This window comes from Lepisma saccharinum, chromosome 16 (genome assembly GCF_977018435.1).
Source record: "Lepisma saccharinum chromosome 16, izLepSacc3.1, whole genome shotgun sequence".
NCBI lineage: Eukaryota > Metazoa > Arthropoda > Insecta > Zygentoma > Lepismatidae > Lepisma > Lepisma saccharinum.
Genome location: NC_139244.1, coordinates 30571059 through 30595132, shown reverse-complemented (window position 1 = coordinate 30595132; position 24074 = coordinate 30571059). Strand labels below are relative to the sequence as shown.

At 38.2% G+C, this 24074-nt stretch overlaps 1 protein-coding gene across 1 annotated transcript in view; it reads left to right on the top strand.

The window, feature by feature from the left end:
* pug (pug C-1-tetrahydrofolate synthase, cytoplasmic) overlaps positions 1-24074 on the top strand; it is a 77647-nt gene that overhangs the window by 11015 nt on the left and 42558 nt on the right. Inside the window, exons 3-11 of the mRNA XM_083137918.1 lie at positions 10143-10341; positions 11587-11723; positions 13412-13507; positions 13716-13857; positions 14768-14879; positions 17604-17829; positions 19110-19283; positions 20393-20529; positions 21760-21974. Of these exons, the coding sequence (XP_082994044.1) occupies positions 10143-10341; positions 11587-11723; positions 13412-13507; positions 13716-13857; positions 14768-14879; positions 17604-17829; positions 19110-19283; positions 20393-20529; positions 21760-21974 (1438 nt within the window). The remainder of the gene's footprint in view (positions 1-10142; positions 10342-11586; positions 11724-13411; positions 13508-13715; positions 13858-14767; positions 14880-17603; positions 17830-19109; positions 19284-20392; positions 20530-21759; positions 21975-24074) is intronic.

Here is a 24074-nt window from a genome sequence, read left to right as displayed (position 1 = left end):
ATATATATATATAAAGGCAGAAATGAGAAGAAACAAAGTAGATGTTATGGGAATATCAGAAGTGAGGTGGGAACAAAATGGTGAAATAGTGAGTGATGAGTTCAAGATGTTTTATTCTGGAGGTGATCAACAAGGAAACCGTGGTGTGGGAATAGTGCTAGGACCACGTGTGAAACATAAAGTTATAGCAGTGCGTTATGTGGATGACAGGATTATAATGGTGAAACTTCAAGGAAAGAAGAAAGACTTAGTGTTAATTCAAGTGTATATGCCACATAGTGGGTTGTCAGAAGAAGAAGTGGAGGAAAACTATGAGAAGATAGAGGAATTGATGGAAAAAGAGAGAAAGGGTTCGTGCATTATCGTAATGGGTGATTGGAATGCTGTAGTAGGAGAAATGCAGGATGGAAGTACAGTAGGAAGATATGGATTAGGCGAGAGAAATGAGAGAGGGGAAAGCCTGGTAAAAATCTGTAAAAGAAACTCCCTAATTGTTGGAAACACACTGTTCCAACAACATAAGAGAAGGAGCCTGGATATGTCCAAGAGATTGTAAAAGATACCAGATAGATTACATACTGGTACAAGAAAGATTTCGAAATTGTTTGAAAAATGCGAAGACATTGCCAGGAGCTGACATTAATTCAGACCACATCTTGCTAATAGGAGAAATCAATCTTACATTGAAGAAGATAACCCAAAACCAGGTGAGCAAGAAACCCCACTTAGAGAAGCTAAGGGAAGAAGACGAAAGACAAAAATTTGCAGAACATTTCCAAGGAAACTATAATAAGTTTAAAGCTAGTTGTAACAATAAGGATGAGATGTGGGATGGAATAAAAAGCTGCTTACAGAAGACAGTGGATGAAACAATAGGCTACAGGGAAAGGAAAAGTGCAAAGAAACCATGGATTACTGAAAGTATGCTGGAAAAAATGGAGGAACGGAGAAAATGGAAGAATGTAAATACAGAAGAGGGAAGACATAATTACAAGATACTGAATAACCAGCTAAGAAGAGAAACTGACAGGGCAAAAGAACAATGGATGAAACAAAAATGTGAAGAAATTGAAGAACTGGAAAAAAGAGGAAGGTATGACTTGATGTATCGTGAGGTAAACTGCTTGGGCTTCCAAAAGAAGAAATGGAAAACAATGTGGATGATAGAAGATGAGGAAGGATGTGAAATCACAGACAAAAAAGGAATATCGAATGTGTGGGGAAAGTACGTTGAAGAGCTCTACCAGAAAGAGAATCGCCCAGACAGTCTGAATGTAGAAAATGAAGACGACGTGCCTGACGATGAGAAAGGATACTACATCCTGAATGAAGAATTTGAGCAAGCACTCAAAGAAATGAGGAATGGGAAAGCAACGGGCACTGATGAAATTCCTGTTGAACTTATCAAATGCCTGGGAGATGGAAAAAGAGAAATACTGCACTTATACATTGAAATCTATGAGAAAGGGGATTGGCCACAAGATTTCACGGAGACTGTTTTGGTACCTCTGCAGAAGAAAAGCAATGCCAGAAAATGTTCTGAGTACAGGACAATCAGTTTGATATCTCACTCGGCAAAAATTCTTCTAAGAATTCTGAACAGACGCCTATACTCGAAGGTCAGTGGCGAGTTAGAGGAAGAACAGTTTGGTTTCAGGAAAGGAAGAGGTACAAGGGATGCAATTGGTTTACTGAGGACCATTGGGGAAAGATATTTAGAGAAAGGAAAGGAGGTGTTTGTAGTATTTGTAGACCTGGAGAAAGCCTTTGATAGAGTGAATTGGGTTAAACTTTTAGAAATTCTGAAGAAAATTGGTGTAGATTGGAAAGAGAGAAGACTTCTAAGCAACTTATACATGAATCAACGAGTTAAAGTGAGAACAGGAGACGAAATGACAGAAGGCTGTGAAATTGGAAGAGGAGTACGACAAGGATGCTGCCTATCGCCTACTTTGTTTAATATTTATTTAGAAGATATAGTGAAAACTTGTTTCCAGGGCACAGGAGGTGTCAAATTAGGAGGAAGAAGAATAAACTGCATAAGATTTGCTGATGACATGGCATTATTCGCTGAGGATGAAATAACCATAAATAGTATGTTAGAAGAGTTAAACAGCAGCTGTGAGCAGTATGGGATGAAGATTAATGTAAAGAAGACAAAGGCAATGGTTATAGGACGGGAACCAAGGAATATTAATGTGAGAGCAAACAGTGAAAGAATCCAGCAAGTGGATAGCTTCAAGTACCTCGGATGCACTATAAGCAGTGACATGAGCTGCAACCAAGAAGTGAAAATGAGAATCGCAATAGCAAAAGAAGCTTTCAATAGAAGAAAAAATGTTTTTTGTGGACCCATGGACATAGGTCTAAGGAAGAGATTAGTGAAATGTTTTGTGTGGAGTGTAGCACTATATGGTGCAGAAACCTGGACGTTGAGAAGAAATGAAGAGAAACGACTCGAAGCTTTTGAAATGTGGACATGGCGAAAAATGGAGCGTGTAAAATGGACGGACAAAGTAAGAAACGAAGCCGTACTGAAAAGAGTTGGTGAAAAAAGATCTATACTGGAGACCATCAAGAAGAGGAAAAGAAACTGGTTAGGGCACTGTCTAAGAAGAAACTGCCTGCTAAGAGATGCCTTGGAGGGAATGGTTGAAGGAAGAAAAGTCCGTGGAAGAAAGAGATATCAGCTTATGGATGATATTAAATTAACTGGGTCGTATGCTATTACGAAGCGTAAGGCAGAGAACAGGGAAAGCTGGAGATTGCAGTGAAAAACCTGCCAATTAGGCAGAAAACAATGAATGAATGAATGAATGTATATATATATACAGGGTGTTTCTAAAGGTCGTTTACAACGTTTGGGAGGTGATTCCTCACACGAAAACAAGCAAAAAGTCTAAGTTCCATTTTTATGACTGAGGCTTCGTTTCCGAGATAGGAGCCTCGCAAAAGGTGACAAAGTGAACGTCACACCTGACTGGGACGAATACTATAACATATAGAGAGGCGGTTCCAAGGGAATCATAAAGGAATCGTATGTGCTCAGTCCGGAAGTCACTATGAAAAGTTCACTGCACGCATGCGCAATGAAGTCCTCAAAGGAATTGGGGATTTCCAGCAAGAACAATACATGGAAAGGGTATGTAACGCAGCAAGAAGGACCGTGACAATGAGAAATGCGTTCAAGACAACACATCCCGACCTCAAACATCAAAACATGAGCACCGAACACAAAATCCGAAAAGTTGAGCACGGTTGCATACCCCAGTTACACGCGAGGAATGAACGAATCATGTCATGTGGCATACGAGAGACACATTACTCCACCAGGAGGAGGGAAAGAAAAACACAATATCAGATGATTGCGACAACGTGTATTTTTACACGCGACAAATACGTAATATTCCCCCCCCCCCCCACACACACACAACAAACAACAAATGCTACAATGTCTTATGCACAGACAGTGCGTGTCACTGTACACCAACTGAAGATGTCACTTTCACCACACAAAGGGGGTGGGGAGCAATACCAAGAGTGTTCTCACTGAGATTTGCCGAGGGCAATAATCACAGACGGTTTTCAAAATGTCTGCCGTTTACTTCTACGCAGAGATGACAGCGACGAATCAAGGATTGTCGAGTACGAGCAAACAAGCCAGGTGTATCTGCTACCGTCGCGGCGGCGACGTTGATGCGAGCAACGAGGTCCTCAGCTGATGTGACAGGTGTGTCGTATACGAGGGTTTTCATTTCTCCCCAGAAGAAAAAATCGAGAGGGTTGAGATCTGACGACCTCGGTGGCCAAGGCACAGGCTCATCCCTACCAATGAACCTATTGCGAAACACGTTATGCAGGAAATGTCGTACATTACAATCAAAATGAGCTGGTGCACCATCGTGTTGGTACCACATTTCTTGCCGCAGTGCCAAAGGTACGGTCTCCAACAGTTCAGGCAGAACCTCACTAAGAAATGCATGATACGTGCGACCATTCAGGCAAACAGGGAGAATGTATGGTCCAATTAAATGATCATGTACTATCCCGCACCACACATTCACTGAAAACCTGTGCTGGTAATGGGCCACAAAAAGTGCATGTGGGTTGTCAAAGTCCCATACATGACTGTTTCTACTATTGAAGACATCCATCCTGGTGAAAATGGCTTCATCTGTCCACAATACGTTTGCCCCGAAGTGATGGTTTGTGTCCAGCTGATGCAACAACCATTGACAAAACTCCATACGAGGGCGAAAGTCACGAGGTAACAGTTCTTGTACTTTCTGCAGTTTAAAAGGGTGCATTCCTTCCTCTGACAACACTCGCCAAACATTCACATGAGACGTGTTTCGTGCCCGAGCGAGCAATCGCGTACTGGTGCCAGGATGTTCTGCGACCGCTGTTAACACATCTTCTGCAAACTGATGTGTGCGTACACTTCGGGGTCTTCCAACTTCTTGCCGCGGTGGTAACACTGACCTTGTTTCACGCAGTCGACTGTCCACTACCTGAAAGAAGTTGTGAGACGGTAAACGTCTATGTGGAAAGCGTTCTCCATAAAGACGCCTTGCCTCACGGCTATTACCACGTGCCTCCCCATACATGAGATGCATGTCTGCTAGCTGCTGGGTCGTATACGCAGCCATCTGTGTAATAGGGAGCTGGAACTGAAAAGTATTGTTTTTGTTTAACACTGGCACACTGCACAAATTGGCCGTATCACCGTACGAACACCACAGACCAATTGTTGCGATACTTGACTTGCCCACTCCACCACGTCAACTTCTTTCAATACAACATACTAGAACTCTTCAATGCGTATGACAACCTAGAGCGAACTGCTGATCATATCCCAGCACCTGCAACACGACTGGAACGACTGCCGGAGGGAACCAACCCTTCGAGCTCCTCTCGCGCGAACAGCAGTCATGAAGGTCAAACGTAGACTACGAGAGCCAGACTTGCCTGTGCAGCGCTTCCAAAACTGGTCTCTTTTACGTCACAATGATCGCGTGCGAACACTTTTGGTATTGCTCCCCACCCCTTTGTGTGGTGAAAGTGACATCTTCAGTTGGTGTACAGTGACACGCACTGTCTGTGCATAAGACATTGTAGCATTTGTTGTTTGTTGTGTGTGTGGGGGGGGGGGGGAATATTACGTATTTGTCGCGTGTAAAAATACACGTTGTCGCAATCATCTGATATTGTGTTTTTCTTTCCCCCCTCCTGGTGGAGTAATGTGTCTCTCGTATGCCACATGACATGATTCGTTCATTCCTCGCGTGTAACTGGGGTATGCAACCGTGCTCAACTTTTCGGATTTTGTGTTCGGTGCTCATGTTTTGATGTTTGAGGTCGGGATGTGTTGTCTTGAACGCATTTCTCATTGTCACGGTCCTTCTTGCTGCGTTACATACCCTTTCCATGTATTGTTCTTGCTGGAAATCCCCAATTCCTTTGAGGACTTCATTGCGCATGCGTGCAGTGAACTTTTCATAGTGACTTCCGGACTGAGCACATACGATTCCTTTATGATTCCCTTGGAACCGCCTCTCTATATGTTATAGTATTCGTCCCAGTCAGGTGTGACGTTCACTTTGTCACCTTTTGCGAGGCTCCTATCTCGGAAACGAAGCCTCAGTCGTAAAAATGGAACTAGACTTTTTGCTTGTTTTCGTGTGAGGAATCACCTCCCAAACGTTGTAAACGACCTTTATATATATACAGGGTGATTCAGAATTCCTATTACACACTTCTAGGGGTTGTAGAGGGGACTTGGTAGAACAAGTTTTGATAAGGAACCAATGTCCTGTAACGTACCGTTTTGGTACTACACAGATGACAAGATCATATAATTTCACATCTCCCGCTTCACGGTAGGCAACCCACATTGACGAAGGGCGACAACTTCAGTCACCTGATGTCATGTGTGCTGCTTTCAACATCCTATGTTTACAATCTGGTGTGCTTCGACCTTCATGTCAGTTGCTATTCAGTCGTTGTGGAAGACAGTACAGTATGGTTGAATACACGTTTGCCGAGAACACAGACATGTTGTTAATTGACGGCGAAGCTGGACATAAGGGTAGAGCTGCGTAACTTCTGTACGCAGAGCTTTTTCCGCACCATGTCACTCCATCGCCATACCATTTTTGCCCGATTAGATGATGATGGAGATGTGAAATTATGTGATCTTGCCATCTGTGTAGTACCAAAACGGTAAGTTTCCGGACATGGGTTCCTTATCAAAACTTGATATACTAAGTCCCCTCTACAACCCCTAGAAGTGTGTAATAGGAATTCTGAATCACCCTGTATATACCATTTAATTGAAATGAATTAGAATTTTTGGATACATTGGAATCACAGATCCTTGTTAATATATGTTTGTGTGTGTATGTGGGTCGATGATGAGATGTAATACATAAGATTGTACCCTTGAATTTTTGGAAAGTTCACCTTGAAAACCTGGAATTATATGTGAATTTTATCATGGCCCTAGAGCAGCCACCCTGGAAACCCCAATTAAAAAGAACATGGCTTAAAAAAATGTGAGCCATTTAAACAAAATAAATTCAGACGTTATAAAGATTTGGCAGGTAATATATGCTGAAATAATTTCAGTAAACAAGCTATGTACTGAAAATTTAAAACTGCCAGTTTTGTGACAGTGTATGTTACATGGTAGACTTCCCACTGTGGTTCTTGGCTACTGTCCTGTCCTGGGCATGTGTGTTCTTTTGTCTTCTGCATCAATTTCACATAATCATGACTCATTCTCACCATTGTGTTAAGCTAAAAGTGGCAGAAAAGTGACGCTAATAACAAAAATTGAAATACAGAATGAGGAATATGTAATTTGAGATTGGTGGATCTTTAGTAGGGGCTGCACTTTCACAAGCTTTTAGTTTGACTTGTTTCCGTGCATCCTGTTTATTTGACTTTTGTGAAATGCAGTTATGAATGTGACAGTAAGAAGGAAAGGTATATAGTTTCAAATATTCAAAACTATAGTGTATATATAGTTTCAAATATTAAAAATAAATAACTGTTTATGTAATCTGTATCATTTAGTTTTAATATTTGGTCTAGGAATTAATTCGTGCGCCTGGACAAGAGATGGCGTAACGAGCGTATCGTCCCACAGTTCCGTGTATCCACACATGCGTTGAAAACTCCTGTCAGCGCGCATCGTTCGTAGTATAGAGCAGTTGATTGACGCGTCAACAACAGCATTTTGTAGTCAACTGAACATGGTGCAGTTCGTGCTAGATAAAGTGTTTTTGCGGGGTGTTCTGCTTCATTACTTTAACATGCAGAAAAGTGCTACCGAAAGTCATCGTATTTTGGTGGAAGTGTATGGTGACCATGCGCTAGCTGAGCGAATGTGTCAGAAGTGGTTTGCATGGTTTAGAAGTGGTGATTTCGGCCTGGAAGACCAAGAGCGACCTGGACAGCCAAAAAAATTTGAAGACTAAGAATTGAGAGCGTTGCTCGATCAGGATTCGTGTCAAACACAGGAAGAACTTGCAGAAGCATTAGGTGTTGATCAAACAACAGTTTCCAAACGCCTCAAAGCCATGGGAATGATTCGAAAGATGTCACATTGGGTTCCACATGAATTGAAAGACAGAGACGTTGAAAGACAAAAAACCATTTGCGAATTGCTGCTTGAAAGACAGAAAAGAAAGGGGTTTTTGCATCGCATTGTTACTGGCGATGAGAAGTGGATCCATTACGAGAACCCGAAACGAAAAAAGGCCTGGGTGAAGCCAGGTGAACCAGGTCCATCACAACCGAAACGAGATATTCACTGTGCAAAGGTTATACTGTGCATATGGTGGGATATGAAAGGTGTGGTGTACTATGAGCTGCTTCAACCTGGTGAAACTATTAATGGAGAACGTTATCGACGACAATTAATGCGTTTGAAGCAAGCTCTGGCCAGGAAACGACCAGAATGGGAGAACAGACATGATAAACTTATTTTTCAACATGATAACGCTCACCCACATGTCGCAAAACCGGTCAAAACCTATTTAGAAAATGTCGGATGGGAAGTTTTACCCTACCTGCCATATTCACCAAACGTTGCTCCTTCGGACTACTACTTGTTCAATTGCATGAATAAAGATTTGATTGGACAGCGGTTCACTTCTTCAGAAGATATCGAAAAATGGGTCTCTGACTGGATCGCTTCAAAGGATGAGGACTTCTTTCGCCACGGAATCCGTAACTTGCCTGACAGATGGGCGAAAGTGGTGGCTCGCAATGGACAATATTTTTCTTAAGGTATTTATGTATTTTGTGTTTGAACTACAGCTTCAATGTGTGCGTAACAACCGCACGAATTAATTCCTAGACCAAATAATTATAAGTGGTTATGAAATCTATACAAAGAAATAGAATGTGTTATGTTATAAATATTGTATTTTTATTAATTTTTAGATTGTTCATAAAATATCATTTTCTACACATATTTGTGGACTTAACAAGAAATAAGCTACATCATTAAGTATTGTTTCACAAAAGTCTTATGTGCTACTCCAAGTTGGCCAGCTCTGTTTTATAGAGATATTACCAACTAATCAGGGCTGAGCACATTAAATGGTCAACACCCAGAGCATGGGTGTTCTTTGTGAGTGTCCATTTATCAATTTTATGTAATCATCACTATCCTCATTGCAATTAGCCAAAAGTGACAAAGAAGCAATGCAAAGTAAAAATACAATTACCAACCAATGGGGCTGATAATTTGGTTGATTAGTAAATTTACTAATTCATGTGTGATTGTGAGAATGAACCTTCCTCTACCCATTGAATTTTTTAATGGTTTCACCCTGATGTACATCAATTTTATATTACAAGGTTTGGGGCATAAGTAATGGGAATGATTTTTTTTTCTTTTTTTTTTCTTTTCTTTTCTTCGTGAGTCCTGCCTGAAAATCAGAAATATAGAAATGGAAGGGGCACTGTATGATATTATGGAATGCATGAACAGTGCAGATCATGTGCACCAGGTGTGGGGTGGGGAAGCGAGCAAAAGATCCTTGACGATAGGATGTGTTTAAAAGTCACAAAGCATAAAAACTTTACAGGAACAAAAGAGGCACATACAAGGTGCATTCAATAAATACCAGAAAAGTAGTATAAGAAATCTAAAATACGACCGTGATTGTTATATGTTTGTTATTTTGTGAAGGCATCTGTAAGCTATTCATAGCTGGAGCTGGCATGCCTGCCTCATGCATGGTACACTTAGAAACAGTTACACAAGATGGCGACACCCTACTACCACCTACTCCAACCTTTTGCTCGAAAAACTGAAACCAGCCATTCTGCAGAGACGATGTGGTCTGGTGTCCACTGGTGTGCTTTTGCTCCATGACAATGCGAGACCACATACTGCCAATGTCACATTGTCTACCATCGAGGCCTAAAGTTTGAGTGCGTACCCCAGCCTCCATATTTGCCTGATCTTGCATCTTCCGATTTCCACACCTTTGGCCCACTGAAAGATGCACTAAGTGGATCGAGGTTCCGGAATGACAACAAAGTCCAGTCAGCAGTGCATCCAAAAGAATTAGAATTTTTTTCCTGTGGAATCAGTGCCCTTATACGTGTAAAGTGCTGGCGTAGTTGCATTGAACTAGGGAAGGGGGTGACTATGTTGAAAGATAGTACTGTAGTTCTTTTGGTGCTTGTAATAAATATTCATTACAACATATTTCCGGTTATATATTGAATGAGCCTTGTACTATGGTAGGACACTCTTACCTACAGTTTCCATCACCTCCCTGTGGCATTCTCTGCCATTTATATCCATAAAAAGACCGGCTATTTTGATACATAAATTCTGTTTTACAACATGCAATGGCAGTTGACTCAACCACTGCCCTCTGTACAATAACAGTTCATCACATTGCCATCTAGTGACATGTTCACATACTACAGGTGCCACGTTCTCTGGAACATAATGATTATTTATATTGTGGTACCACTGTTTAACTTGAAGAAAAAATATAGTTGCCATGACTTATGCTCCATCCCTCATATCAATATCTGTAAAATCTAAATTGTAATGAATTTACTTAATAATAATCTTTGTGAGTGAAGCACTTTTTGATGCGACTTTTCAGGGAGATAAGAAATAACCTGAAGGTGGAAGTAGCCAAGTTGAGAGTGGAACTTCCAGACTTCACTCCAGGCCTGGCAATTGTGCAAGTTGGAGGAAGAGAAGATTCTAATGTATATATTCGAATGAAGCGCAAAGCCGCTGAAGAAATTGGCATCACAGCAATTCTCGTTCAACTTCCAAGATCAACAACTGAATCTGAGGTATGTACAAAGGTTGAATAATAGGGAGACATAATGGTTAATCATCTTATCACCAGTACGATGTTTCTTCTAATCTAAGGTGCACCTTTTGGAAGTTGAAAATTGGCCTTCAATTTGACTATATGTATGAATATATCATGCCATTAGTGTAATATATAATGTAGTATTTGCCAGTTTCAACAATCAAGTTTTTCCTCGATGTTTTAACAAAATTCTGGTATTGATAAAAAACACCCTTAACAAAATTTTCTTATGGTAGTATTGTTAACAGTAAATGTAACAGTGTGACAATAATGTAAATGTAATGCTATAAAGTGTTTTTCTAATAAAGTACCAGTATTACTGGTATCTATATCTGTGTGTGCACCTTACATTAGAAGTATTTTTTTCTGAAACAATATTTAAGGTGCACCATACATTTGATGGTGTCTTGAATTCAAAGAAATGTGATATATCAGATCCAAATTTATCTCCAAAGTCCCAGTTAACTTTTAGGTAAAAGTTCTGGATTTAATTAAATATATGTACAACTTTATTTACACCACTTAACATTCCATACATTCAAAATATTGATTACTATTAGTGTGCAAGTATTTTACTTCAATTATATACATCAATTTACTAACAATCAGAAATTACACTTGAATATTACAATACATATTATGTAGTCATGAGATAAAGTTTTTCACACAATACTGGTGCAAAGTATGTGGAAAATTTTGAATTTTTCATGATTTCCAGGATAAGTTGCCTTTGTGAAAGTGTCATCTGGCATATTTGCGGACAATATGAAAGACCAAAATGGTGGAAAATTATCAACCAGTATCAAAAACTATCGGTGAGTAACTTCTGATGCTAATACCACTGACAGGGTCCCAGGTTCGATATCCGGTGGAGGCACATAGTGGTTCGATTCCCACTTTAAACTGTAGGTCCAGTCTCGATTAGCCTTACTGTGCATAAAGTGGACTTAAATCACCAACTCCATCAATCAAGCAATAATACCACTGGTATTGGTTAAGCTCTAGTTAAGTCCAACTTGCTTTAATCCAATGAAGACTGATAGTGCAGAATTTATCAATAAGCAAGCAGATGGTGCTTATTGTCAATAATGTACTAATTTTTTCTTCATGCCTGTTTTACATTTTAGATGTCATTATGGTTTGCACATAGTCTTTAAATTATGATTTATGAAATAATATAGAGTTCTTATTCATATACTGTGAATTGTGATTTTATTTCTAGATCTTGGCAAAACTGAAAGAGTTGAACGATGATCCAAACATTCATGGAATAATTGTACAGATGCCTTTAGACTGTGACAATAAGGTGGATTCTCATTTTATCACAGATTCGGTTTCACCAGATAAAGATGTGGATGGGTAAGTGAGAATTTTGAGTTTTATTGTAGCTAAGGTACGTATTATTTTTATAGAAAATATTTTGATCGTATTAAAGACTTCATCAGGTCAGCATTAACAAGGATGCAGTCACACAGTGAGATGTTAAGCTGGTTACTCTTTGATGTTTCATCTTTCATTTTCCCTTCATCCATTCTTTTTATTTCTTGTTTTGTAAATTAACATCTTGATTTGTAATCATGTTCATTAAATATTTACATTTTTTTGGTTTGTAACATGTACTATTACAGAAATTGTAAATTTTGTTCTAATAATTGCCATATTTTATTTTGTTGCATGAAGCTTTGCATGTTACCATTTTTTAACCTTTATTGTGCACTAAGTTGAATTTTAAATTATAGAATGAAATCTGTACTGTATTCTTAATACACCAACATTATACAGTAGTTATTCGGCGTCATGGTTGTGTGACTTTATTAGGTTTTTAAAGTGAAAATATTGTTTTTATTGATAGCTTTTTACAGCTTCACACACAAAGCTTTGGAAAGGGCATTAGACTTCATGTTCCATGCTAAAATTTTGCCAATTGAAATACAAATCACTTCCTTTTTGCTTTTTTGGTGTATTGATCTCAACCTAGCTTACCCATGCCATACAAGAAACTTACTTACCTGAAGTGGGCAGGGGGGGATCACTTATTTTTTCACTAGAATTCAAGAAACTATTTTGTTATTGATCACTGCTTTTTGTTGATTATATATGTTCAGTTATTTATTATAATGTTACAAAAATTACTGTCATTAATAAAAAATTATAATCAATTAATGCTTAATACCATGCGAGAGACCAGGGTTCGATGCCGGGGAGAAGCAGGATTTTTCCACCTGTTCTATTGGCTCCGTGCCCACCCAGCGTCGTATAAAGTGGGTACCTGGAGGAAACTGTGGAGTGTAAAGGTGGCCAGGGGTGTGGTCCTGATCACATCACCCCCACCTTTGGCCTTGATCAAGAAAGTGTGTGGCCCTAACTCCACACCCCTTATATGCCATCATGGCATGGTGCAAGGCACAGGCAGGCACTTAAATTATTGCATGAGTTTCAACATATTTTACCATTCGCTAAAACTCACAAAGACCATAATATTTTTTTTTCATTATAGAGGTTTTTCTGTATTTTTCTGTTTATAGAGGTGCAGTTGTTTATTAATTGTAATTAATTTGTATTTAATAATTTTTGTACATTTTGTAAAATTTGTAATTACAAAAATTACCATCATTACCAGTCAATTGTACACTGTCACTGGCATAGTGCCTCGAATGATATGCATTGAAAGGTGGTGCCCGATAGGCCCAACAAGTTCATTTTGCCGCTTATTTTTTCACATTTATGTTTTTATGAACAAAAATAATACAGAAATATTAGGAACCATGTAATTTATTTTCAATTTTTTATAATAATTTTCAGTTGAAACATCGAAAAAATAGAGGTGGTGGGCCTGACAGCCCTACCCTCCATCCTTGGGTTAACTAGGGCTGGGCTGATACCTATGTTGATGTTGAAACTTACAACTGATTCCAACCGATACTAATGTTAAAGATATTTATTAGTAGTAGTGTGTACACCCCAATTATAAGTATAAATTAGTTTACAAAATAAGTTTATTGATTGGGTGTTACCTAATTATCTGAATTTTGAAATTTGTTTTTCAGGCTACACACAGTTAACGAAGGAAGAGTTGCTATTGGGGATCTAAATTCCGGATTTCTGCCTTGTACTCCAAATGGATGCATTGAATTGATAAAAAGGTATTTTATTGTTACACTCGCCTTGAGTTATTGAAAAAGAAAATATGCCTGATTATATTCACATGTCACCGTTCTCCCAATTTTGATTATTGGCCAACTTTCTTTAAATTTGACACTTGAGTTGCAGTTTTCCCATGTTGATCTATTTATATGATTTAATTTTTAGAACGCAACATTGCATTAAATGTTTTTGGAATTTATATTTCAGGAGTGGTGTACCAATAAGTGGTAGCAATGCAGTTGTAATTGGAAGAAGTAAAATAGTTGGTACTCCTGTATCAGAACTGTTGAAATGGCATCATGCAACCATTACCGTTTGTCACTCCAGAACAAAGGATTTAGCAAAGGAGGTGAGCAAGGGAAGGGTCAAGGCATTGCTGATGTGTTCAATCACTTCGTTAGTCAGATGATAATTTTTGAAGATTTTAGGAACAATTAAAGTAGGTGTTTATGTGAGGGTTATTAACTAATCAACCTCTAGTGAGTGGGTAAAATAAAGCAAAGAGAATGGGAGAAAAGTTAGCATGTACAATTATGGAGTACAGGGTGTCAAAAAATCCTGTACAATGCCAAAGTTGACTGTGTGAGGCAGGGTGTTTATCATGTTGTTGGAACACTGGGTCCCCACGCTTGCTAGTTTTGAATCCATTGGACTTTACATTCTGGGGTGTCTGAAATCTCAGGTGTACAGCATAAACATTCATGATCTGGCCCACATCTGCACCAGGATCGAGGATGAATGTCATGCCATAGCTCCAGATTATGTTCCCTGTGTGCTCAACAACCTGCAGTTTTGTGTGCAGATCTCTGTGGAACTTGATGGAGAACATATTGAACAAATACTATGATTTGACCTTCTTGGACACCTTATAAAAATCTACAATACCTGTCAAACAATGAACAAGCATTTGTATGTCTGTCATAAAAAGTTACCTGCAGCCAACTTTGAACGGTGCTTATGTATTTCTTGTTGTCCCTGTGACACTTGCAACACTTATCCTTTGATGAATATGAACCACATTGTATACTTAAAAGAATTGAATAACAAGAGTACAGTCATAGAAACTGGACCTTCCGTCCTAAAAAAAATTAGCTTATATCAAAGCTCATTTACATCCTCGCAGGCATTGGGTGTGCACAACAATTGTACCTTTTTTAGTGTAATATAAAATCAAATTTTGAATAAACTGACAGCTTTATTCTCTTTTACAAAATTTCTGTAATTATCCATTCCACCCCTAATTTATTGTATCTTTCCAGGCATCTAAAGCAGATATACTTGTTGTCGGAATTGGGCAGCCTGAAATGGTGAAGGGAAGTTGGATTAAACCTGGTGCTGTTGTTATTGACTGTGGCATAAATTCCATTCCAGGTAAATATTCATTGACAAAATTAATGGTCAGCTTGAAATAGGCAAAATGCAATTTACTCTGATAAGCTTATTATTACTACTTATTAAAACTTTGAGAGCTGTAGAACACGTTGCAAGAAACCGCATGTCTTTATCTCATATAGTTTAGGAGCTATGTTTCATTGTAATGGTAGCAGGACTTTGTGGACACGCTGGAAAAACTTAGCAACATTCACCCAGGTTGAAATTCACAATAGAATGGGAAAACCAAGGCATTATCAACTTCCTAGACCTAACCATCAAAAGGAGGGTCAACAAATTCACCACCATGGTCTACAGAAAACCAGGGGCAGGGAACCAATATATCCACTCACTTTCCAACCACCCACCCAAACTTAAGCAAATGTGTGGCTTAACTTCTACAAAAGAGCTTTCTCGCACTGCTCAAGTGAAGAAGATTTGAAGGTAGAAGTGACCATGGTTACAGACATAGGACTTCAAAATGGATACACAACACATTAACTCTCTACATGATGTAGCAAAGCCGAAATGCAGGTGCGACAACTTAACCAGCACCACCCTGCCAGCAGCAATAAAACAAAATGGATCGTCTTCCCTTACCACCAGACTACATCCAACCGTCTAGCCAAGACCCTGAACCAGTATGACTTCCAACTCTCACACAAACCAGTGAACAAAATATCCAGTGCCCTAAGCAAACACAAGAGATCTTTCCTTTCACCACGTGACAATCCGGGAGTATATGATACCCAGTGTGAGTACTACTCGCATTACATTGGCAGATCCATCAACGAACGTATACAACAGCACCTATCCGATGCGAAAAAATGCCAACCCACTACCGGACTAGCAAAGCACCTCAAGTTTAACAAACAAACAGGATCCAAAATGTTTTAGTTAGTCATATAGCACACACACAATGATTGGCACAAATATCAAAGAGACGCATGCAATTATGCACTTTCCGCACGAGCTGAACATCGACGGTGGTCAGGCACATCATGTTTAGCTCCTGCTTTTGCAACAACTCAAACCTATCACACACAACAGACGAACTGGTTACACCAGCACCCCTAGTGGTAAGCCAGGAAACAACAGGAACCGGAATCAACCAAACAGTGAAGCATAGAGTTTCCCAGGTGGCTGGTGGCAGGGCCACCAAAATTAATCTAACATTTACAAGTAAGTTTTGAGGAAATCATTTTAGTACTTACGTACGTATTCTAATTGAAAATATTATTGGGGACAAGAATATTTAATAGGAATGTTTGTAATTTAATCGATGTCGCAAGGGTTGATATCATCATGTTGGCCTCCTCAAAGTGTAGAGACTTCCTTTGTAGTGCTAAGTGTACTGTGTCCAAACAGTGTTGGCAAAAGTGACAACAAAAAAATAAAGTGAAAGTATGCATATGATTTAAAAAGCCCTTTGCTTTGGCCTCTGAATTATAATTTTTCTATACATTTAGAAAAAGAAATCTTGAAGTTCTGTATAGTTGGACAAAACTGATGAAATTGCCAAGTACCTTACTGCCCACCTTGTAGGACAGAATAGTCTAAAGTTTGTAGTCATCTGTCTTTAAGTGAACAAATAGAGCTAGTTTTTTAGGTGAATCTAAAAAAAATGTATTAAAAAATCTTTCATAACACCAATATATTGCTTTCACAGTGCCTTGTAGTGTTAGGTTTAATGAGTATGCAAGGCAGTGCACAAATACAGCTTTATTTTCCAATTCAATAAACTTTGCCTGGACACCATTATACAGAGCATTCCCTGACATTCGCTACGAGACTTGGCGGCAAGCGGCTGGTGTCAGCACTTGTCTTTCTCGGTGAATGGGGTCTGCGACAGTCGCATGCTACAGTCTGTTTTTTTTGCTCTCCCTGCCTTCGCTCTCTTTCCCTTTCTGTTGACGTTGCATACTGGCGCCAGTATAATCCTCCCTCGAAAGCTGTGTTGTGTTGTGTCGTGTCCGTGTGTTGAAGATTGTGGCTTAATATGGCACCACAAAAGTTTACATTACAAAAATAAAGTATACGAAGACAATCCTCACACCATCTGTGAGTTAAAAGAGAGCATTGTACAAGAAATCGGGAGAATTACAGTATACGAACTTGCACGTGTAAATGCCAATTTCCTTCGTAGATGCGAGGAATGTGTTGCAGCAGAGGGGCATAATTTTGAACACCTTCTGTAGTCAAGGTTAGTACACAGTATGAAAACTGTAATTTTAATCAAGTGCTGACTCCGGGCCGCTTGCTGCCGAGTCTAGTAGCGAATGTCAGGGAATGCTCTGTATAATCCGTCCATGTTAGCAGAACCGTCAAAGCAGGCATACACTTTCAACTTTTCTAACCTCCTTTTCCAATTCAAGAAACCAGTTTTAATAAAAGTTATTTCCATTTTGTGAAAAAACTGAAAAATATTTTCTTCAAATATTTGTTCGCAAATTTTGCAATATATCACATCTTTTGACTTGTTGAATCGATCGAAGGCTCCCTGTTTATATAATAATAATATGGAATAAAATTGGTTTATTTTTATTAGTTAGAATATTATTGAATAATAACAATTATAGTATTTTTAACTAATTTTATTATTGTTAATATTTCTACTATTCGAGTTTTATCATTGACCTGACCCGAAATGTTTTTAATAAACATTGATTATATGTGACAATTTATGTCATGTGTAGTTCATTTTCTTTATTTTCAAACATGCAGATGCCACCAAGAAATCTGGCCAGCGTCTGGTTGGAGATGTTGATTATGAAGCAGCGAAGACTGTTGCTTCTTACATTACACCTGTACCTGGCGGAGTTGGTCCAATGACAGTAGCGATGCTCATGAAGAACACAGTGCTGTCAGCAGTGAAGGCTGCAGAGAGGTTGAGGAACCCACAGTGGACTTTAAGAAACTTACCTCTGCGAATTAAATCACCCATGCCAAGGTTAGTTTCCTTTTTGCATCAAATTACTCTTCTCTAATAAATTTGTGTAGTTCAACATATTTGCATGTAGTACTGTAAGAAAAAATAAGAGTGTACTTGTAGTGGATATAAATTTATTTTCTTAACCTACAAAAAAAATCAATAGCTGGTACTGACTTTACAACATTTATGAACGTTTTGACTATATTTTTGTATACTTCAATCTTGCAAACATATTGACCAATTATTTAATTAATTATTGCCCAAATGAAATACTTGCATTGGTCTGTATTTGTTAATTTGTTGGTTTTCCACTGGTAAAGTTTTTTTGTGTGTTAATTTATTGTGATGCTAGGAAGTTGGCCTAATGCCCAGTCCCAACAACATGGGTACACGAATGTTCCAATTGTGGGATCGGGAAGTATTGTTTTTTGCCATCAGAGACTTTGCCTGGAAGTTATTGCATGGACATGCCTCGAACCATCTTCTTTCATGATGATGTTGATGTAATAGATTTAAAGACTGAGAGTGAGTGAGTGTCAATGTGTGAGTGTATCTCCACCCAAGTTTTCCTCCATCATACCTGAATGGTACCTTAGTAGTGTCAAAATTCGTTTTTTGATTGAACATTTTTATTCAGTGTTGATCGAACTGCATCTTGGACAATAATGTAGTAGAAAGAAGAATTACAGCAGTACTTAGTGAGACCAGTGGTCAGTATATGTAACCAAGTGGTCGTATTGTTTGGTAGATTTTGTGGTATGGAAAGAAACTGTATACTCAATTTTTTTTATAAAATGTACTTGACTTGTGCTTCTATTTGTATGAAGACTTAGAAGGTGTGGATATAGTTTTTTCTCCAATGTAGTACAATGATAGAATTGGGAACAAGTTATGAATGACTTTAAAAAATATTGAATCAGTAAATTACCAATAATTTTATACATACCATTATACATATGCAGCTAGTGGTTTCTTATGTACTCAAGGTAGGATTGTGTCAAGGTGACAAGAAGAGGAACTGCTCTCCAAAGTTTTAGGTATACAGTGTAAATCTACTGTATTTTTGGTGGAAACTCAAAAGAACTAAATATATTTTTCTACATAATTACAAATATCGATGGGAATTCAAATGCCTATTTGAAGCTAGTAACTTGTAATTATAAAATTCCCCACTCTCCCAGTAATGGAGCTGAAAATAATTCTACTTGTGCATTTACACAATCATTGTATTATTAAAATCTTGTGTGTAGCTTTTTCTTTCCAGAGTATCTCCAGTAATTAAATATTGATCTTTTCAGCGACATAGAAATAGCAAGATCTCAGACACCAAAAGACATAATGCTGCTGGCTTCAGAAATTGGACTTTCGCCTTCGGAAGTTATTACGTATGGCAACAGAAAAGCTAAGATCTCTCTGTCTGTACTTAAGAGACTTGCCTCACAGAAGTCTGGGAATTATATTGTTGTTGCTGGGTATGTAATGAATTAATTTTCCTTTTTTTTATACTTAGAATATTTAATGTTTATCAGAGGTATCCTGAAGGCTAGAGAAGAAGATGTTAATGCAATTATTGTCCCTTTATGTAGAATTGTAAGTCATTTGATTAATTATCAGTAAAAGTAAAATCTGTCCCATGTGTGACTTTTAACTGTCTCGTCACAATAGTTACATCGAAACCCTAGTTTAGTGGACCTTTGCTAATGTATAAAAGAGAGAAAGTATGATGTACATTATAAACTTTCATCAGAATTTTTGTTTAGATGGGATTAAATCTATGGAGAATTGTTTCTAGATGAGATGTTGAACTCTCTCCTGAGCAATATTTTTTCTTGTTGTAGTGACTTTTTCTAAGTTTTAATTTCCTAGATGATGTACCATATCTGATGGAAATTGAACAATTTACAGAATTCACAGGTTATTTGCCATTTATTGTACCCTATAGGATGCTACAACTCTAGAAATATGTCTGCCAGTATTGCAGATTAAATTTGAAACAATACATCCCAATGTCAGTAGTACTCAGAGTTGCTGATAAAAAATACATTGATGCTAGCACAAAAGTCTACAGAATGTATGTAGTTTTCCTTCAGGATCTTATAAAAATAGTTGGCCATTCAATAACCTAGTTTAAATTAGCTGGTAAGAAAAAGCAAATCCATGTCACTGTTTGCACTGACCTAGAAAACTGGAAAGATCAGGTAAATTGGCCTGTGACGGTGGAAAAGTCTAGAAATGCCATAAAAATGTACAGAAACCTGGAAATCTCAAAGAAAATAATAACTATGGATGATGTATTCCCACCAAATATGAATTTTTCATATATACAGAAACCCTAATTTTATGTTTCTGGATTTTAAATTTTTGCACATTATATGTTCTCTCTTCATGGTCCCAATAGAGTGAAATGTCATAACATTTTTCCTGATTTTATATTTTCCTACATTTTAAGTTTTTGCCTTGTTCTCCTGAGAAATGTAAACAAGGTTCCACTTGACCTGGAGAAAGTCTGGAAATTTGTTTTGGCAGGTTGACTGGAAACCCTGCATATGCATTTTTCTGATTGTATGTTTTTCTGTTTTAGTATAACACCAACGCCATTGGGCGAAGGAAAGAGTACAACTACTTTAGGACTTGCCCAGGCACTTGGAGCCCATAGAGGAAAGAATGTGATTGCATGCGTAAGGCAGCCCTCTCAGGGACCTACATTTGGAATAAAAGGTGAACTTTTGTAGTACCTTCAAATTAATAGCACATGGTGCATCTATTTTGGCAAGTTAAATTTGTTAATGTTTGCTTGCTGCAAACTAAAAACTCCAAATTAAATGCACATTTTAAGTAAAATGTTTCTTTTCTTCGAGTCCTTGCATAGACTTGGGTTCTTTGCGAGTGTCCTTTCATCTGATCATCTTTCATCCTTATTATTGTGATTATTCTAAGGAAGCAGAAAAATTATGCAAAATAAAAATGCAAATACAGGGTGTTTCAGTTGCCGATTTTCGCTTATAAAAATCAAACTAACCAATCAGGTGCCGAGAGAGTGAAACACCCTATACTTTCTTTCTAGCTTCTGAATGTGTAAGTTGACGAAAGTATACCTAACATCCACTTGATTTTTATTTATTTCTTTTCCACAGCAGTAAATGTAAATAGAATGCAGGGTGGGGATGAGTAGTAAAAGAGGACAAGATATTTGAATTGTCTGCCCAGTATGCTATGTTAGTTGTATTTGATACATCTTGAAGTCCACGAGGTTCATTGTGATGTAATGAACAACCCCGATGGCATGGTGGTAATGTTGCCTTGTAATGAAGTGGTCCTGGGTTTGATATATCCTATGGAGTCACATTGCACAGTTGTTCGGATCCCACTTTAAACTGTAGGTCGTCTTGATTAGCCTATCTGTGCAAAAAGTGGACTTAAAACAATAATTCAATTCAATGGACATTACCCCTCATTTTAATTGACATATAGTCTGTTCTTCCATTAAAACAAATTGCTATTTCTATTGGCAATGTTCTGTGTTTCTGCATTTCAAATTTAATTGGTTTGTCAATTAATTTCAAAGTACCACTGCCTTCATTAACAAAGGTTATGGCCCAAATGCCAGTAACTTTTTTGTTAATAAAGGCAGAATTTGCAATGTAGAAATATGTAACGTCATAATGTTTACCACACCCTCCAGATACTGTGTCAATCTGTAATTGTATTTTTTTACTGCTGCCATGCAGTATTGCTGTTGAATTAATTGTTTGTTACCTTTTGCTGTCTCACACCATATCTGGATTCTAGAACAATATTGTCTGGCAACTGTAGAACTGCTATTCAAAATAAATATTCACTGATATTATCAAATACTGAGATATTGGTATAGATGTCAGTCCAGTCCTACTTTACTGAATTTAAAACATTTATCTAAACAATTTTCTAACTTAAATATTCTGTTCACAGGAGGTGCTGCAGGAGGTGGATATTCTCAGGTCATACCAATGGAAGATTTTAACCTACATTTGACAGGTGACATACATGCAGTGTCAGCTGCAAATAATCTCCTAGCCGCTCAGATTGATGTCAGAATGTTCCATGAAGCAACTCAAACAGATGAAGCACTGTATGATAGACTCGTTCCAACTATTAAGGGAAAAAGAAGTTTTTCAAAAATACAGGTTAGCCCCATTCTATTAAATATATTTTTATGTCCATGTTTATGCATGTACAGATACAAACTAATAATGTATATGTATTGGCTTCTGTGGGTATATGTTATCTCCATGCAATTATCCATATGCTGAGTAGCGTGAATTCTTAAAATGTAGTTATTGTTTCCACACATCCGGTTCAGTAGCCACTGCAATAATCTTGCACCAAATTCGAAATTAGAACCTGGAGAAAGTAGATAAACAGAAAAGTAAACTTTCAAGAACAGTGGTGGAGATTAGGGTAGTGTGGGGAACAGTTGCCCCCTCTTTTTATCACTTTTGGCCCTGCAGTATTGTCTGTTAATGCTAAGCCTTGTCCTCCCCCCTCAGTTTTTCAGCCAATTACCGATATTTCGTTGTATTTGCCATGAAAACATGAATAAATTTATGATGCAAATATTTTTAATCAGGTGCTTTTATACTTTAATTATTAAAAATTGCAAATGCCACTTCATAATTTAGTTTACTTAGCGAAGTTAATTTTGATACTGTCCTGCACATTTTTTTTTGGTGTGTGAGATCTACGTATATTAAATATATCTGTTATGCTAATATCACTTAATAAACACACAAGTATAGTTTTTTAGAGAAACCTTACGTGCAAGACCCCACATGACTGTTTCTAATTTTTTCATGTATATAAATTGATACATTTAAGTCAGTGGCGTAAATACGTGGGTTAAATCATAAGTCATGGCAACTTTTTTTTTTTCTCGTGAACAGGGGACAACACGAAAAATCTAAGAGATATACGTTTGAAAGTGTATGGAATGTACTTTTGAAAGAAGCCACCAGGTGGTGTATGTAAACAACGGTGGGGTAGTAAGCATGCACCCAAGTTCAGTCGGTGAGTGACAGCATTCGAAAATGGAGGTCTTGAAGCAGGAGCAACATTCGTACGTTAAGATAGCAGTTCTCCATGGCAGAAATGCATGGGAATGCCATACAGAGCTACGGGAAGCACTGGGTGTGCATGCAATGACCTATCGAACAGTGTTGAGGTGGGTGGAGGCCTTCAAATGGGGCAGTGTCTCAACTGCCGATCTGCCTCGCAGTGGGCATCCTGTGTCCAAGGACAAAGATGTACGGGTGATGGTGATTGAACAGTGTTTACGTGAGGACAGGCGCTGGACTGTGGTGGAATTACAGCTGCATACAGGAATACCTGCATCGACAGTTGCATTTTACACATGGACCTACAGATGCGGAAACTTTGTGCAAAGTGGGTGCCACATCACTTAACGGAGGTACAGAAGTAGACTCGCTACGAAACATGTCGCGTCAACTGGTGAGGTTTCAGAACGAAGGACATGCCATGTTGAATCGCATCATTGCAGTTGAAGAAACATGGGCACGTGCGTATGAACCTGAACTCAAGCAACAGTCAAGTGAATGGCATCATCCTGGGTCATCACAGAATCATAAGGTTCAACATAATCAGTCGCGGACAAAATTTATGGTCAATCTGTCATATAACATATAAAGTGAAGAAGTCATTGCATGGGAAACTGTTTGCCAACAAAGAAGAGATCGTAACAGTATTTCAGCGAGAGGTGGCAGTAGTGGAGGGTGCAGTAGGAATAATAAATTGAGAAACACCATAGTTCACAAAAGTTTTTCTTTCATCATTAAAATATATTTTCAATTAAACACATATTGTTATGCCCCTACAACTGCAAACAGAAAATGCTGATAACTAGAAGAGTAGTGAATTACCAGATTAGAAGAAAACCTTCATTAGCTGAATACTTCAAGTTATTGATTACGTCTCCGAAGGGTAGACGACAGGCAAGAAAATGCGCTGCCAACTCTGACATTCACCCCTCCCTGCATGTTACAGGTTTTCTTTGTTTTCAATATTGCACCTCCAAAATTTTATTCTGCACCCCTTAGTACCCCTAGATTATTATTCCTAATGTTGCTGCTGGTGGTGGTGATTTACATGCATGTGGACAAATCCTAGACACTGGTAACAATGGATTGTCTAAAACAGAACTTGTAGATTCTTACCAAGGAAGTGAAAGTGAAGTGTTTGAGGATGATACCAACTTAAAAACCAAGGCAGAC